Source organism: Delphinapterus leucas, chromosome 1, assembly GCF_059928025.1.
Source record: "Delphinapterus leucas isolate spDelLeu-1000000601 "Yukka" chromosome 1, BTC_Dleu_Yukka2, whole genome shotgun sequence".
NCBI lineage: Eukaryota > Metazoa > Chordata > Mammalia > Artiodactyla > Monodontidae > Delphinapterus > Delphinapterus leucas.
This window is the reverse complement of record NC_143129.1, coordinates 65341026-65356212: the sequence shown is the minus strand read 5'-3', so window position 1 is coordinate 65356212 and position 15187 is coordinate 65341026. Positions and strand designations below refer to the sequence as shown.

Genomic DNA, 15187 nt, shown 5'->3' with positions numbered 1-15187 from the left:
TTTCCACCTTGAGGAACTAGAAAAAGAGCAAACTAAACAACAAGCTAGTAGAAGGGAGGAAATAATAAAGATAAAGACAGAGATAAAAGAAGTAGAGGATAGAAAAGCAATAGAGGAAATCAAAAAATTAAAAGTTGGTTCTTTGAAAAGTTCAACAAAATTGACAAACCTTTAGTTAAACTAAGAAAAAAAGAGAGAAGACTCAAGTTACTAGAATTGGAAATTAAAGTGGGACATTATTACTATTATCTCTGACCTCATAGAAATAAAAAAAATACTATGAACTGTAAGCCAACAAAGCAGATAACCTAGATGAAATGGACAAACTGCTAGAAATTCACAAACTACCAAAACTGACTCAAAAGAAATAGAAATTCTGAATTCCCCCAAAATAAGAGGTTGAATAAGTGATCAAAACTTCCCAACAAAGTCCAAAACCAGATAGTTTCACTGGTGAATTGTACCAAATTAACATCAATCCTTCTCAAACTCCTCCAAAAACTAGAAAAAGAGGGAACACTTCTTAATTCATTCTATGAGGCCACCATTACCCTGATACCAAAGAAAGACAAATACGCCATAAAAACAGAATATATTTTTGAATATAATTTATGAATATCCTTTATGAATACTGATGCAAAAATTCTTACCCTTCTGAAGCTTACAGACCAGCAGGAAAGACAAACAATAACAATAAAATAGTAAGAATGGGAAAAGACAAGGTATTAGCTATCATGGAAGCTAGCAGGTATATCTGACCTGGATGGCAGATTGTGGGGTGGGAAAGGGCAGCTCAGGAAATACCTTCTAGAAGAAGTGACATTTAAGCTAAAACAGGTAAGATGAAGAGTTAGCTGGATAAAGAACAAGACAAATACCAGGCAATGGGAAGGGCACTTGGAGTCTAACACTGAAACACATAGGGATCTAAAAGAAGTTATTTCTGTAAGCCTGAAGTATGGAATTGTTGGGGGCAGGAGGGGAGCAGAGAGAGATGAAGCTGAAAAGGTTGGTGCTGTTACTCTAAGAGCAATGGAAAGCCGTCAGAGAGTTTTAAGAGGCAAAAAACAAAACCCACTAGATTAACTGTCTATTTATTTGTGTGCATATCTGACTGAGGATATGAACTGTGTCTATTTAATCATTTCCTCAGTGATCAAAACAATGCTAGGCATGGTCTAAGTATTTGGTAAGTATGTATTAAGCACTATTGAATCAGAACACTAATGGGTAGCAGAACAAAAAATGAAACCTCATTTTTGATTCTATAATCTATTACACATGTAAACATATAGAGACTAGAGATTCCTCAGTGATAGCTACAATGAAACCACTGAAATTAAATAATTAAAATTAGAATGAATCAATTAGATTGAAAACATACTGCCCTCTTGTTAAAAACAAAATAATAAAAGTCAAAATATTGCAAAAGGAATGAATATATGTAATTACTATCAAAGAATCAATCATTAAAATGGAATGTTCTGTCATATCATAAGCCATCGGGCCTATATGATTATATGTTGGATGCACATTTCTAAACTGAAAGCAGGCAATGCAAACTATTTATATTGTCAAAATTAGACAAAATTGAGAAGTGTATATTTCAGCCTTTCCAGATTCTGACCTTATTTTACTTCAAACATTATAGTGACTTGTCTGATTTTTTTGTTGAACTCCACATAATTTAGCTTTAAAAGTAAGCAATAGGTTGCGAATTACAAGTCACAGGATGCCTAAGGGACCACAGGATACCAGAATCCTAAGAAAAACTATTTTCTGGCACAACTACATTACATGAAAATAAGCTAATGATGTAATAGTGACTCTTTGCTCTAGAACAACCTTGATTTTAAAGTTGAAGGAGAAAGAATTTCTTGTTTTCTTCTTTCACCAAATTTTCAATCAAGATATTTTAAATGACCGATGTAAGTAAAATGCAGTGAGGAAATAAATGCTGACTATATACTTGTTATGATTACATATATTCTTTTTTGAAATTTTTACTGATAAGCTCTGGTTATGTAACAGTTTCAGATATATTTCTATAAAATGGGACAGGCAGGCAATATATGCTTCAGGCCTAAAAAGACAGTGAATACAGTTGGTTGCTTGATTGATTTTACAACAATTTCAATCCCTTTTAAGAGTCTATTTAAAGGTTAGATCTTTCTGTGATGATCAGGGCCCTGCCAAGCTGGGATAAATACGTTCAGTAAAAGTATACTATGAATTGAAATGATGCCACCACCTTACATGCATGTTTTATCTTTTTAAAACATTTTCATATTTGGTCCTCATACCTATCATAAAGTAATACTTGCCCCATTTTTAGATAAGGAAACTGAGTCCAAAAGAATACATGTGGCTTTCTAGGGTATTTGCACAATCAGTAACAGGGACTTAGCTAAAAATGGAGACTCCTAATTAAAATATTTTTTTGTACTGGATCACTGCTAACTCATGGTCCAGTGAGAGTTATTCTTTTTTGAGGGATGATCTTATCTTTGACCTGAGTCAAATAAATAATCCCAACAGATTACATTTTTCTTTAAGGAGTAATTGATACTACAAATATTTTTAAACTAAAGAAATGATGGCCTGTTTCATGTCAAGCTCCTGAACAAACCTCTTGATAATTACGAACCTCCTACAAAAATTATACTGTATACATGGCAGTGAAATGGATGAGGAAAGCAGAAATAAACTGGAAAGCAACATCTCAATCCAGTCTCCCATTAATTAAAAGCCACCACTTCTTTCCCCTTCATTTCAAAACCCCATGGCAGTGAACCCCAAATTGGAGACATAGTACAGAGGCGCCAGAAGACTTCAGTTCCAGGCTCCCACAGGATTTATCTATTAAAGGAAAATGGAGAGTCGGAGTATCGGGGGAAAATAGGAAGACGCAGTTTACTCCGCCCTTCGTTCCTCTAACCTGAACAATGTAATGTAGCAAGGAAACCATCTGCAATGCTGTCAGGGCCCCGCTGAGTCAGGTAAGAGGCTGGAGAAACCCGCATCCCCTAAGGGCCCCTTCCTCTTTTTAATTCACCTTTCCCCCCCTCCCTTTCCGTGATTTCTCCCGTCTCCCACCCCTCTTGTAAGCTTTGTCCAGTGACATCTCACGGCCAACCCAAGAACCTTTTAAGAATAACCTCAGGGTCCGGGCAAGGAGGGTAGGACCGAGCCTTGGGGGGTCGTCACCTTTTGAGGTATCTGGCGTCCTCCCCCTGCATGGCGGCGGCGACGGCGGCGTGGGGAGGATGGGGGTGTCTGAGAGAGGCCGGCAGGGCTATTTCCGGGGACGCTGGCCAAAGTACCCCACACCCAAAGGCGATGACAGTCCTGAGGCCTGCAAGGCGGGGCAGCTACAGCGCTCTGGTTACCAGGGTGAAGCCGCCGGCTCCTCCCACGGCTCCTAGGCCCCAAAACGCTGGCGCTGCCCAGACCCGCCCAGAGCGGCCTGTATGAGCTCCGCCTCAAAGCGCATGCGCCTGCTCCGCGGCGCCAATACGCGCAGGCTCAGTATGCGGTGCTAGCCTTTGGGACTAATCTGACGCACCCTGGAGCGGAACGTGGAGGTATTTGCAGCAGATTTCAGCGCGCGTGGTTAAGGAGTGGCTCCGTGGTCACCGCCCCCTTGAGGATGGGAATTGAAAGAGTCATCCCGGTCAGTCGAATTGATATTTCAGGTCCTTCGCTTGAAAAGAGGGAAAGGAAATCCGTTAACCTTTTAATTAGAGAATGCTCTAGAGCAGTCAGGCCCTCGGCTGGTAACCTGTAAAGAAAGGTTTGTATTTGGGGCATTGTGGAAAAGGAGCTGCACTGATTGCACTGAGAAGCTGGAACTTGAGCAGATAGGCTGACCCTTACGAAATGAATACAATTAATATCAACTTTGATCGAGGGGCAAATCTCTCACTTAGATTTTGGTATCCTAAATCTAGAATGCACCCCTGCCCCGCACACACACACACAGCTCCTGAAATTACAACTCCTAAACTATCCCTAACTCGGGCTACGTTTGGAATCATTTCCTCTAAGACAGGCAACTGTTGGCAATTCAGACCATAGGGCCAAAGGGCTGTTTTTCTGTTTTGTTGGGTTTTTTTATTGAAATATAGTTGATTTACAATATTGTGCCAATCTCTTATATGAAGTGAAGTACGTCAGAGAGAGACAAATACGATGTGATACCACTTATACGTGGAATCAATAGGGCTGTTTTTGAACCTTAGCAAGTAATGTCCTCTTTCTGAGATCTATTCCCATGGGCTCAGCTTTCTCATCTATGCAAATGACTTACGTTCATTTATTCAATAAATATTAATTGAGGGCCAGCTTTGTGCCAGACATCAAACCAGCCTCTAGGGATAACAAAGGAGGCGTTTCTACTCCCACTTCTCACCTGTCACTCACTTCTAGTTCTATATTTTTAGTCACCTTGCACTGTGTCTACACCATTGTTCCACTGCCTTTTTCAGATGCAGTACGTTAATGCAGTGCACTGCATGGAATATTAAATATAGACACAGTCCATACCGACTAAGAGATTTTTATCGCCCACCCATTCACACAGGCTACACTATTTGTCAGTGTTGTAGTCATTCTTCCAGTCTTCCAGGGAAGACTGTATGGAGATAACTTTGACATCTTTCTTTGTATCATGCCCTCTTGTTAAACTATTTCAAAATTTTATCTTTTCTTCCTTCAAGATATTCCTGCAATCCAGCTTTCTTCTCCATTCTCCCTTCTACCTACTAGCCTAACCATTTCAGACTTGGAATACTGCAATTCTTTCCTAACTGGACTTCCTATTTTCTGTTGTTGTTTTTTTTTCCCCAAATATTCATTCTCAAAACTGATATAAAATTTTACAAATTATCACTCATAGCTACATTACCTTAAAACCCCTACAATACCTAATATTGCCAGATCACAATATCTATTAAAATTCATAGTTTATATAATAAGCATTCTTGCAATATAAGCTCCTTGAGATCAGAGATTTTGCTTTGTTTACTTCAGTATCCTTAGAACAGCATCTGGCTCATAGTTGGCACTAAATAAATATTTGGAATTGAAAAAAATGCATACTTGAGCTTGAAACAATAACAGCAACAAAAATCTAGAGGAAATGCCCAGAGGCCAATAAGGAGATAAACTGAAACTGGGCCTGAACTAGAGAAGCTGTCAGTCTATAGCAGGGACAGTACAAGATGAACCTAGGCATTTTATTCTTGAAAGTAAGAAAATACTAATGGTATTGTGTCCAAAAGACAGTAGTCAATTTTGAGGTAATTTGCCTCACAAGGAATAATTACTGTGGTTGATTTAACACATAATAAAAATACAGGAGTCCATAATGATACTCAACGACACATAGAAAAACAGAAAAACAAAACCTTACTTTCATTGAAGGTAATGAGTGCATCAAATTCTTACTCTGAAACTTGGTAATTAAAGGAAATAATTAAGCATTTAATCCAAGCCTTTTGGAAATAAACCATAATTTACCTCCTCTTAATGAGGGAAAGCTCTTTTTTTTTTTACAGAAAATTCCTGCTAGTACTGGAACAATATAATTATAGACAGTTACTATTTTGCAAGCCCCAAGAAGTAATGCACCTCATTGATTTATTATAAAATAATTTTAAATGTGGTAGAGTTTCACCCCACAGATTACTTGATAATTCTAAGTGGAAAAAATGTTACTTTACAATGGGGAGATCTGGCTATCAGCATTTTAAACAAGTAAACTAGGCATCATTAATAGTCATAGTACCTGATAGTATATGCAATAGGAAGCACACAAGATCACCTATTAAGTATTCTTGCCAAAAATTAACCTGAATCTAACTGAACTGTCAGATCTGTAAAAAATTAATAAATGAAAATCTCAATTAAATAGAGTTGGGAAACGGAATGGGAAGCTCTCATGCCCTATGATGATAGCAGAGCCCAACAGGAAGAAGAAAGACTCCTTTCCTGTCAAGTTCTCAGTCAGTGAAAAGTCATGGACTCTTTATTTACTATAGCCTTCCCAACTTCCTTTTCCTCTCTATAAAAGCATTGCCCTATGGGGCACTTGCAAGTGGTTCACTGCAATTGCAGACCCCAAATTACAATGCTCTGCTGAGCCCAAATAAGCACATCTTTGCTGGAGAAATGTGTGGCAGTCTATTTTTGTTTCAGGTCAACAGATCTCATGTGCAGAACTAAATAAAGAAGATAGCCCAAAGAGTGGGGAACATACCCAATTGGATATCAAGATATATCATATCAGAATAATAATTACAAAGTATAGTATTGACATAGGGAGAGAACACAAGTGAAACAAAAAAGAGAACCAGACCCATGCACATGTGTAAACTTGAAATATGACAGAAGTGAATTTTCAGATCATTATGGGAAAAATGTATTTTCAATAAATGTTTTTGAGACAATTGTTTATGCACGTGTAACAAATTAAATTGGATCCCTACCTCATGCCATGTGCAGAAGCTAATTCTACATTGAATAAACACTTCAGTGTAGAAGAGAAAACTTTAAAAATATTCAGAAGCAAATATAAATTATCTTTATGACATTCAGTTAAGGACAAATTTTAAAACAAAATACAGAAAGCACTAGAAATAAGATTGATAAATTCACTCCATTAAAATTAATAACTTCTAATTATTAACCATGATACCATAAAGTAAAAAAGATAAGTTAAAAAATGATGTGACCTATTTGTATCACATGAAAACTAACAAAGGATTAAATTGACTGCTTCAAGATCCACTATGAATCAAAAAGGAAAAGACAAACAACCCAATGGGAAAATGGACAAAGAAGAGAACAAATTAGTATTAGCAAGATAAACAAAACAAAACATGAAAAGATGTTCCATCTCAATAGTAATCAGGAAGATCTCAATTAAGACCATAAAAAGATACAATTTTACACTGACCACGGTGCAAAATTTAAGAATTCTAACAATACCAAATTCTGGTGAAAACGTGAAACCCTGGAAATGATTTAGTAAACATTTCAGGTGTGAGTGTTCATTGCAACTACCACTTGAGAATAAAATGTCTTCATTATCTTGTAAAGTTGAACGAGGATATTCTCTAAATTTCTGCAATTCTACCCCTAGTTATATAACTCAGAAAATTATAGCATATGTGCACAATGAGGTTTGTTCCAGAACTATCAGAGCAGTGTTGTGCATAATAGAAAAAGAAAATCTGAAAAACAAACTCCAAAATATTTTTGCAGGAGAATGGATAAATATGTTTGAAATATTCACACAATACAATATTATGCAGCAGAGAAAGTTAATGAACTAGAACTATACAGACAACATGAATGAGTATTAGAAACATTATATTGAATGAAAGTAAATTGAAGAAGATTACATACAGTGTTTTTTAAATTGTGGTATAATTTGCATACAATAAGATGCATTCTTCTTGGTGTGCGGTTATGCATTTTGACAAGTACACGAGTCATGTAACCATTACACAATCAAAATATTGAGCAATTCTGTCATCCCCCAAATTCCTCTCTGTTCCTTTGGAGTCATCCTGTTCCCCCAACATCAGGCTCTGATAAATACTGATGTTTTCTGTTCCTATCATTTCCCTTTTTCCAGAATGTCATCTAAATGTAAGCATATTTGATATAGCCTTTCGAGTCTGGTTTCTTTCTCTTAGCTTTTGGGGGCCATCCATATTGTGTTTCATTAATTTATTCCTTTTTTACTGTCAGCTAGTGTTCCATTGTATGAATGTATCACAGTTTATTCATTTACCACATTTGGGTTGTTTCTAGTATTTGGGAACTGTGAATAAAGCCACTCTAAATATTTACATACAGGTTTTTGTGTCAACTAAAGTTTTCTTTTCTCCTGAAAGCGAACACCTAAGAGTAGAATTGTTCAGGTATATAGCAAATGTGTGAATAACTCTGTGAAACTGCAAAACTGTTTTCCAAAGTGGTTGTGCTATTTTGCATTCCCACCAACAATGTATGACTTCAGCTGATACATATCCTCACCAGCACTTGGTATTATCAAGTTTTTAATTTGTTTGTTTAATCAAGTCATTCTAACAGGTGTGTAGAGATATCTCATTTGATTTAAATTGTATTTCTGTGATGATTAATGGTATAAGCATATTTCATGTCCTTATTTACCATTTGTGTATCATTTTGGGTGAAGTCTTTGTTCAAATATTTTGTTCATTTTTTATTTATGTTTTCACTAGCCTGACCAAACTGATCAGAGAGATAGCAACAGATACTAGATCTGAAAGATACACATCATTAAAACTGAAACAAGAAATAGAAAATGTTAAAACTCTGTATTTTTAAAAGAAATCAAAGACCTAATTACAGTTTTTCACACAAAGAATATTCCAAGCACAGCTTTACTGATTAGTTCTAAGAAATAAGTTCAACTTACATACTCATGCAGAAAATAAAGAATGAAGGAATATTTACCAACTCATATAAAAGGGTCAGAATTTTCCTGCCATCATATTCAGACAAATATCTTTAGTGAGCTTATATGTAACAATCTTTTAAAAAAATACTAGTAAATTAAATCAGCAATATATAAAAAAAAATACATTGTGACCAAATGGGGTTTAACTCAGAATGCAAGTTTAGTTTAACATATGAAAATCCAATAATTTACCACATTGGAAATATAAATGTGAATAACCGTATGATCATGTCAATAGAGGCAGAAAATGAATTTGACAGAATTCATGATTTAAAAACCTATTAGAAAGCTAAGAGTAGAAGGTGACTTCCTCACTCTAATAAAGAATATCTGTTTATTTCTGGGCTGTCTCTTCTGTCCCATTTGTCTATGTGTCAGGAAGCAAGATGCCTCCAGGTATGCTATTCTTTCTCAAGATGGTTTGGGCTATTTGAGGCCCATTTGGTTCCATATAAAGTATAGGATTGTTTTTCCTACATCTGTAAAATAAAATGCCATTGGAATTTCTATAGGATTAGATTGAATCTTTAAATAACTTTGGGTAGTGTGGAAAATTTGACAATATTAAATCTTCTAATCCATGAACATGGGTTGTCTTTCCATTGGTTTTTGTCTTCTTTATTCTCATTTATCAATGTTTTGTAGTTTTCATTGTATATGGTTTTTACCTCCATGAAGTTTATTTCTAAATGATTTTTTTATAATATTGTGAATGGGATTGTTTTCTTAATTTCCTTTTTAGATAGTTTACTGTTAGAATACAGAAATACAACTGATTTTTGTATGTTGATTTTGTTTCTTGAAACTTTTTATTGAATCATTTATTCTAACAGATTTTTGTGGAATCTTTAGGGCTTTAAAAATATACAATCATGTCATCTGCAAACAGAAATAATTTTACTTCTTCCTTTCCTATTTAGATGCCTTTTATTTTTCTTGCCTAAATGATCTGATTAGTACTTCCAGTACTGTATTAAATAAAAGTGGCAAGAGTGGACATCCTTGTCTTGTTCATGATCTTAGAGTAAAAGCCTTCCATTTTCCACTGTTAAGTATGATGTTAGCAGTGGGCTTTCATAGGTGGCCTTAATTATGTTAATTTCCTTCTATTCCTAGTTGGATGAGCATTTGTATCATGAAAGGATTGAATTTTGTCAAATGATTTTTCTGCATCCATTCAGATGATCATATGATTGTCATCTTTCTATCAACGTGATGTATATTTATTGATTTGCATATATTGAACCATCCTTGCGTCTAGGGATAAATCTCACTTGATCATGGTTGTATGGTCCTTTTAGTGTGCTTTTGAATTCAGTTTGCTAGTATTTTGTTGAGAATTTTTGCACCTATATTCATCAGGAGTCAGGCTGCATTGCTTTGGGAAACCTTCCTGTTAATATCAGTTTTCTCCTTCTGCAAAACTGTACCTCCTAGAAGCTTCTCTTAAGTTCCAGACTTAGTAAAGTGCTTTCTCTGTTCTTCTACTGCATTTACTGTACTTTATGGACATGATTTGTTTACGAGTGATTCAAAAGTTTTAAAATCACAGGTTTAAAATTACATTTCCAGTCACAGTTCTTGACACATAGTGATAACTAACAAATGGTAGCTCCTGCTTTATCAGATATAATTACAGCTTTCAAGAAGCACATAAAGTACTCACCATGTATGTAAACAGATAACTTGACTGTCATATTGGCAATGTGAAACAAGTAGAATGTTGGCACAAAGAAGGAAATAATCCACTCATGGTGGATAGAAGCTTAGAGTAGGGCTCAAAAAGGATAAATAAAAAATTGCTTACCAGAGAAACATAATAGGGATATCCTAGGAAAGGGCAATAGTATACACACAATATATAAACAATAGTATATACACAAACATATGAAATATCAGTATATATTTAGGTAAATGCAAGTAGTTGAGATAGTTAGGGAGTTAGGTTTGAGTAGGAGAGCAATGAAAAATAAATTTGGAAAATTCAGGAGGGGCAAAATTGTGGAAAGCCTGCTATGAGAGAGTGTGGTATTTGCATATTCTCTGCACACATTGAGAGCCATGAAAGCATTTTTTTTTTTTTTTTTTGCAGTACGCGGGCCTCTCACTCTTGTGGCCTCTCCCGTTGCGGAGCACAGGCTCCGGACGCGCAGGCCCAGCGGCCATGGCTCACGGGCCCAGCCGCTCCGCGGCATGTGGGATCCTCCCGGACTGGGGCACGAACCCGTGTCCCCTGCATCAGCAGGCGGACCCCCCAACCACTGTGCCACCAGGGAAGCCCCATGAAAGCATTTTAATATAGAAAAATTATATGTTGAAATTTATTATTTTAGCAGTATTAATTGTTCTATATTTTATCCACACAGCAACAGAGAACAGAGATGTAAGAATTACATTTTTTCTTCTCCATATATGCTGCTTTTAAATTTCAATGCTGATTTGCTTCAGAAGTTCACAGAAAATCGTTTCTTACCTTGTGACTGCCTTTGGGATATCATCAAATGGCCATCGTGGTCCAAAGAATCCACATCCACTGGCTATTAATGTGGTCATCTTCTCACTTTTCAAGTTAATTTGAGCTCACATTGCACATCTTAATGCAAAAGAGATTTAAGTTAAGAGGATCCTTTAAAATACATCCTCTTCTTGATGGTGGTAATCTCTGCATTCAACTAGTATGATGTAAGACAACAACTATGACATCATTCATTAGGTTTCTCCAAGGGTCAGAACAGAGAGGGAGGTGGCCTACTAGGAAAATAATGAATCTCTGTGCTTTTTTTCTTCCCCATGTTCTCTTACACCCTGAACTATACTTTGAGAAAATAGTTGTGTCAACTATTTAAATACATATCAACCTGATGATCCTTAAAGACATCAGTCGAATAAATATTGTCCAGTATAAATAGAAGATGTATTTTGTCATACATGTACACACACATTCATGCACACACAAAAACACCTGTGTTTGTGAATTTGTATGTGTAGTTATATACGTACATGTTCAATTGGAAGTTCTGTGCTTTTGTGTGTGTGCTTTTAGAGATGTGCACATGACATGGTGAGGGAAGAAGAGAATCTGAGTATATCCAGCCAGATCAGCTGTATTTATTAACCTAAACAAAATTTATGAGCAGGCATTACTTTAGACTTGAATATGCAAAAATGAATAGACATAGTTCCTGACTTGAAGAATTGTATCTACATCCAGTAGGGATACACACAAAATGAAGAAATAAAATTCAAAATAATACATTCTATGATAGAGCTATAATGCATCTCTATAGAAACTGAAGAGATGACTGTGGATTCAGACATTTAATCCTATTCTGCACAATACACTCATCCAAGAATTGAAGCTATGAGAAGAATAAGATACAGAACTTACCTTGAAGGAATTAAAAACTATGAATAGGCAATCAGAGGACAAGTAATTGGTGTTTCAGCCATATTTCCCACACATCTACATCCCACGTCAAGTTTTGTTTTGTTTTGTTTTTGTCCTGGATTATTTTAAACTGCTCTTACCTATTGATTTTTTTCTATAAAGAATATGCTGCACCATATCTTTTCAATTTATTGCTTCAATTCCATAATCCCTCACTATGATAGAAGTTTCATTTGAGTTAGATATTTAAGTGAATCCAATCTCTCATTAAATACACATTTTTTTAGTGCATAATATGTGTTCCAGGTACACTTCAGAGCTAAACTTGTAGTCTGTATGGATAAATTCAGGCAATGGCTATATTAATAATCAGACATCTCCTCTAAAGCCTTAATAGCAGAATTAGAAAATGTTTAGAGCATGACAACTACTGCTGCATACCTCTGCTAGAATGAGTTGAAAGCTATTTGGTCACCAAAGAGTGCTCTCTCCTCTTCACCTCTTTAACAGAGGTATTACCATAACATAAGTGTTTATGACATACCCTCTGGGTCACTAAGAACAGAACCAGAACTGCCAATTCATTCCAGATCAGTTCCTAGCAGCTGCCAGTTAGCAATAACTTTGAAGTTGGGTAAGAGATGAATATATTTCTTCCAGGGATGAAATATATGATGTTCCAACGAGTAATGTAACTCCATCCTTTTAAGTATGGGGCCGAAATTAAATCATATGTTATTTGACTGTTTAACTTTTCTTTTTTTTCCTTCTCTTCCCCATCTTTCTCTTCCTTCCTTCTTTATCCCTTCTTTTCTTCCTTTCTTTTTTCTTTCTTTTTGTGTATAGACAGCACATGTGTCATAAAAATAATAGCATACTGGAAAAATAATTTTTTTCTGATTTGGAAAATTTCCTGCCAAATCGATATCTCTTTAATGTAATCATTACCATATCAGGAGAGGAAGTAGATACACATCAAAGACCCTGAGAAATGGTTGAAGTAGGGTCAGAATCTTTCCTGTGTGTTAGTGACAAAAAGGAATTGAAATTCATCTCATTTTAGTTCACACTTCAATACCTTGTCCATATTGCTTTTTATTTTTTTAAGAGGGAGAGGTAAAAAATAAGATACTGCTACTCTAAGTTTGACAAATTGTAAAATATTTCTGTTAAATCAGTCCTCTTCCTGCCTTTCCCACTCATTGGCATGTGAACTTCTTTTTCTTTCCAAATGAGTCAGTTGAGAGAATGTCAACATTGCTCTAAGTAGAAGATGCTATCATGCCATCACGCCATCACAAAAGCAAAACAAAGTAAAAACAAAATAAACAAAATGCTGCTTTTCCACTTAGCAGCATTTGCTGTCCTCAGGATATGGTGATGTGTACTTCGCTTTAAATGGTCTCTTCACTGAATTCTATCAGATACTCTCCCCTATAACCAAATGGACATGCTGGTGAAAATTCCTCCATCTGAACTAAGGAAGCATTAACAGCCTAAACATTTTTAACAAGATTGGTTTTATTTTACCTTATTAAAATATTTTCATGGCTCCCAGAATACCTTTCTTTTTTAGACATTGAGATGTTGGGCTAGGATTGATTCCAAGGTTATTCTGTTGCCAATACATTTGAGTTCATAATATCATTAAAACTGAAGAAATATGAAAAGCCTGAAATGGAAAGTCAAATATAACTAAAGGAACACATACTCTTTCATTTTGCTGTTAAGTTTACTCAGAGCAAAGAAAAAGCAAAACAGGCCATAGGAAGTGTTCAGTAAATAAGTTTTGAATGAATATCTATAGACAAAGAGGGAAATCACCAGATAAAATAAAATTACTGGTGCTTTTTCATAAAGTAGTAGGTTCTACATTTAACTTTTTGCATGTGGGCCACTAGAGTAAAGACTATACAGAAATTGGGGCGTTTGCATTTTTTTCTCTAATAGTATTCCTCATAGAGAGAGTAGTGGGCAAGAGGGAGGCTGGGTGATAGTCCTTTATTTATTTCTACCTCAGTAAACATTTACTTTGTTTCTATTTTATTGGTTTCTGCTGGCCCAAGGATAAATCTATTTTATTGTACTAAAAAACTCTATATAGTGGTATAGAAGGAAGGGCCCATTTTTTAATCAGGTTGTTGGTCTTTATAATGTTAACTTGTGTTAGTTCTTTGTATATTTTGGATATTAACCCCTTATCAGATGCATCATTGGCAAATATCTTCTCCTATTCAGTAGGTGGCCTCTTCATTTTGTTGATAGTTTCTTTGCTGTACAAAAGCTTTTTAGTTTGACATAGTCCCATTTTTAATTTTTGCTTTTGTTTCCCTTGCCTGAGGAGACATACTGAAAATATATAGCTAAGGCTGGTATCAAAGAACATACTGCCTGTGTTTTCTCCTAGGAGTTTTATGGTTTCAGGCCTTACATTTAGATATTTAATCTATTTTAAGTTTATTTTTGTATATGGTGTAAGAAAGTAGTCCAGTTTGATTCCCTTGCATGCGGCTGTCCAGTTCTCCAAACACCATTTATTGAAGAGGCTGTCTTTTATCCATTGTATATTCTTCCTCCTTTGTTGTAGATTAATTGACCATAAAAGTTTAGGTTTATTTCTGGGGCCTCTATTGTGTTCCATTGATCTTTGTGTCTGTTTTTGTGCCAGTACTATACTGTTTTGGTTACTATAGCTTTGTACTATAGTTTGAAGTCCAGGAATGTGATACTTCCAGCTTCGTTCTTCTTGCTCAAGATTGTGTTGGCTATTTGGTGTTTTTTAGTGTTTCCATACAAATTTTAGAATTATTTGTTCCAGTTCTGTGAAAAATATCATTGGTATTTTCATAGGAATTGCATTGAATGTGTAGATTGTTTTGGGAAATATAGTCATTTTAACAATATTAATTCTTCCAATCCATGAGCACAGTATATCTTTCCATTTGTGTTGTCTTCAATTTCTTTCATCAGTGTCTTATAGTTTTCTGAGTACAGGTCTTTTGCCTCTTTGGTTAGATTTATTCCTAGGCATTTTATTCTTTTTTATGCAGTTGTGAATGGGATTGTTTTTCTCTGATAGTTCATTGTTAATGTATAGAAATGCAGCACATTTCTGCATAGTAATTTTGTTTCCTGCAACTTTAATGAATTCATTTATTAGTTCCAGTAGTTTTTTGGTGGCATTTTTAGGATTTTCTATATATAGAATCATGTCATCTGCAAACAGTTGCAGTTTCTTTTTCAATTTGAATTTCTTTTATTTATTTATTTTTTTGTGTGCAATTGCTGTGGCTAGGACTTCCCAT

General features: G+C 35.4%; 1 protein-coding gene across 2 annotated transcripts in view; it reads right to left on the bottom strand.

Moving 5' to 3' along the window:
- Positions 1 to 11062, bottom strand: part of KIFAP3 (kinesin associated protein 3) — a 165294-nt gene extending 154232 nt beyond the window's left edge. Inside the window, exon 1 of one of the 2 annotated variants that reach the window (XM_089911285.1) lies at positions 10968 to 11062. In XM_089911285.1, the coding sequence (XP_089767411.1) occupies positions 10968 to 11047 (80 nt within the window). In that variant the 5' untranslated portion in view covers positions 11048 to 11062. Of the gene's footprint in view, positions 1 to 3207; positions 3444 to 10967 lie in introns of those variants that run through there. The other variant, XM_022560136.3, reaches the window with a different exon arrangement.
- Positions 11063 to 15187: the final 4125 nt, after the last annotated feature.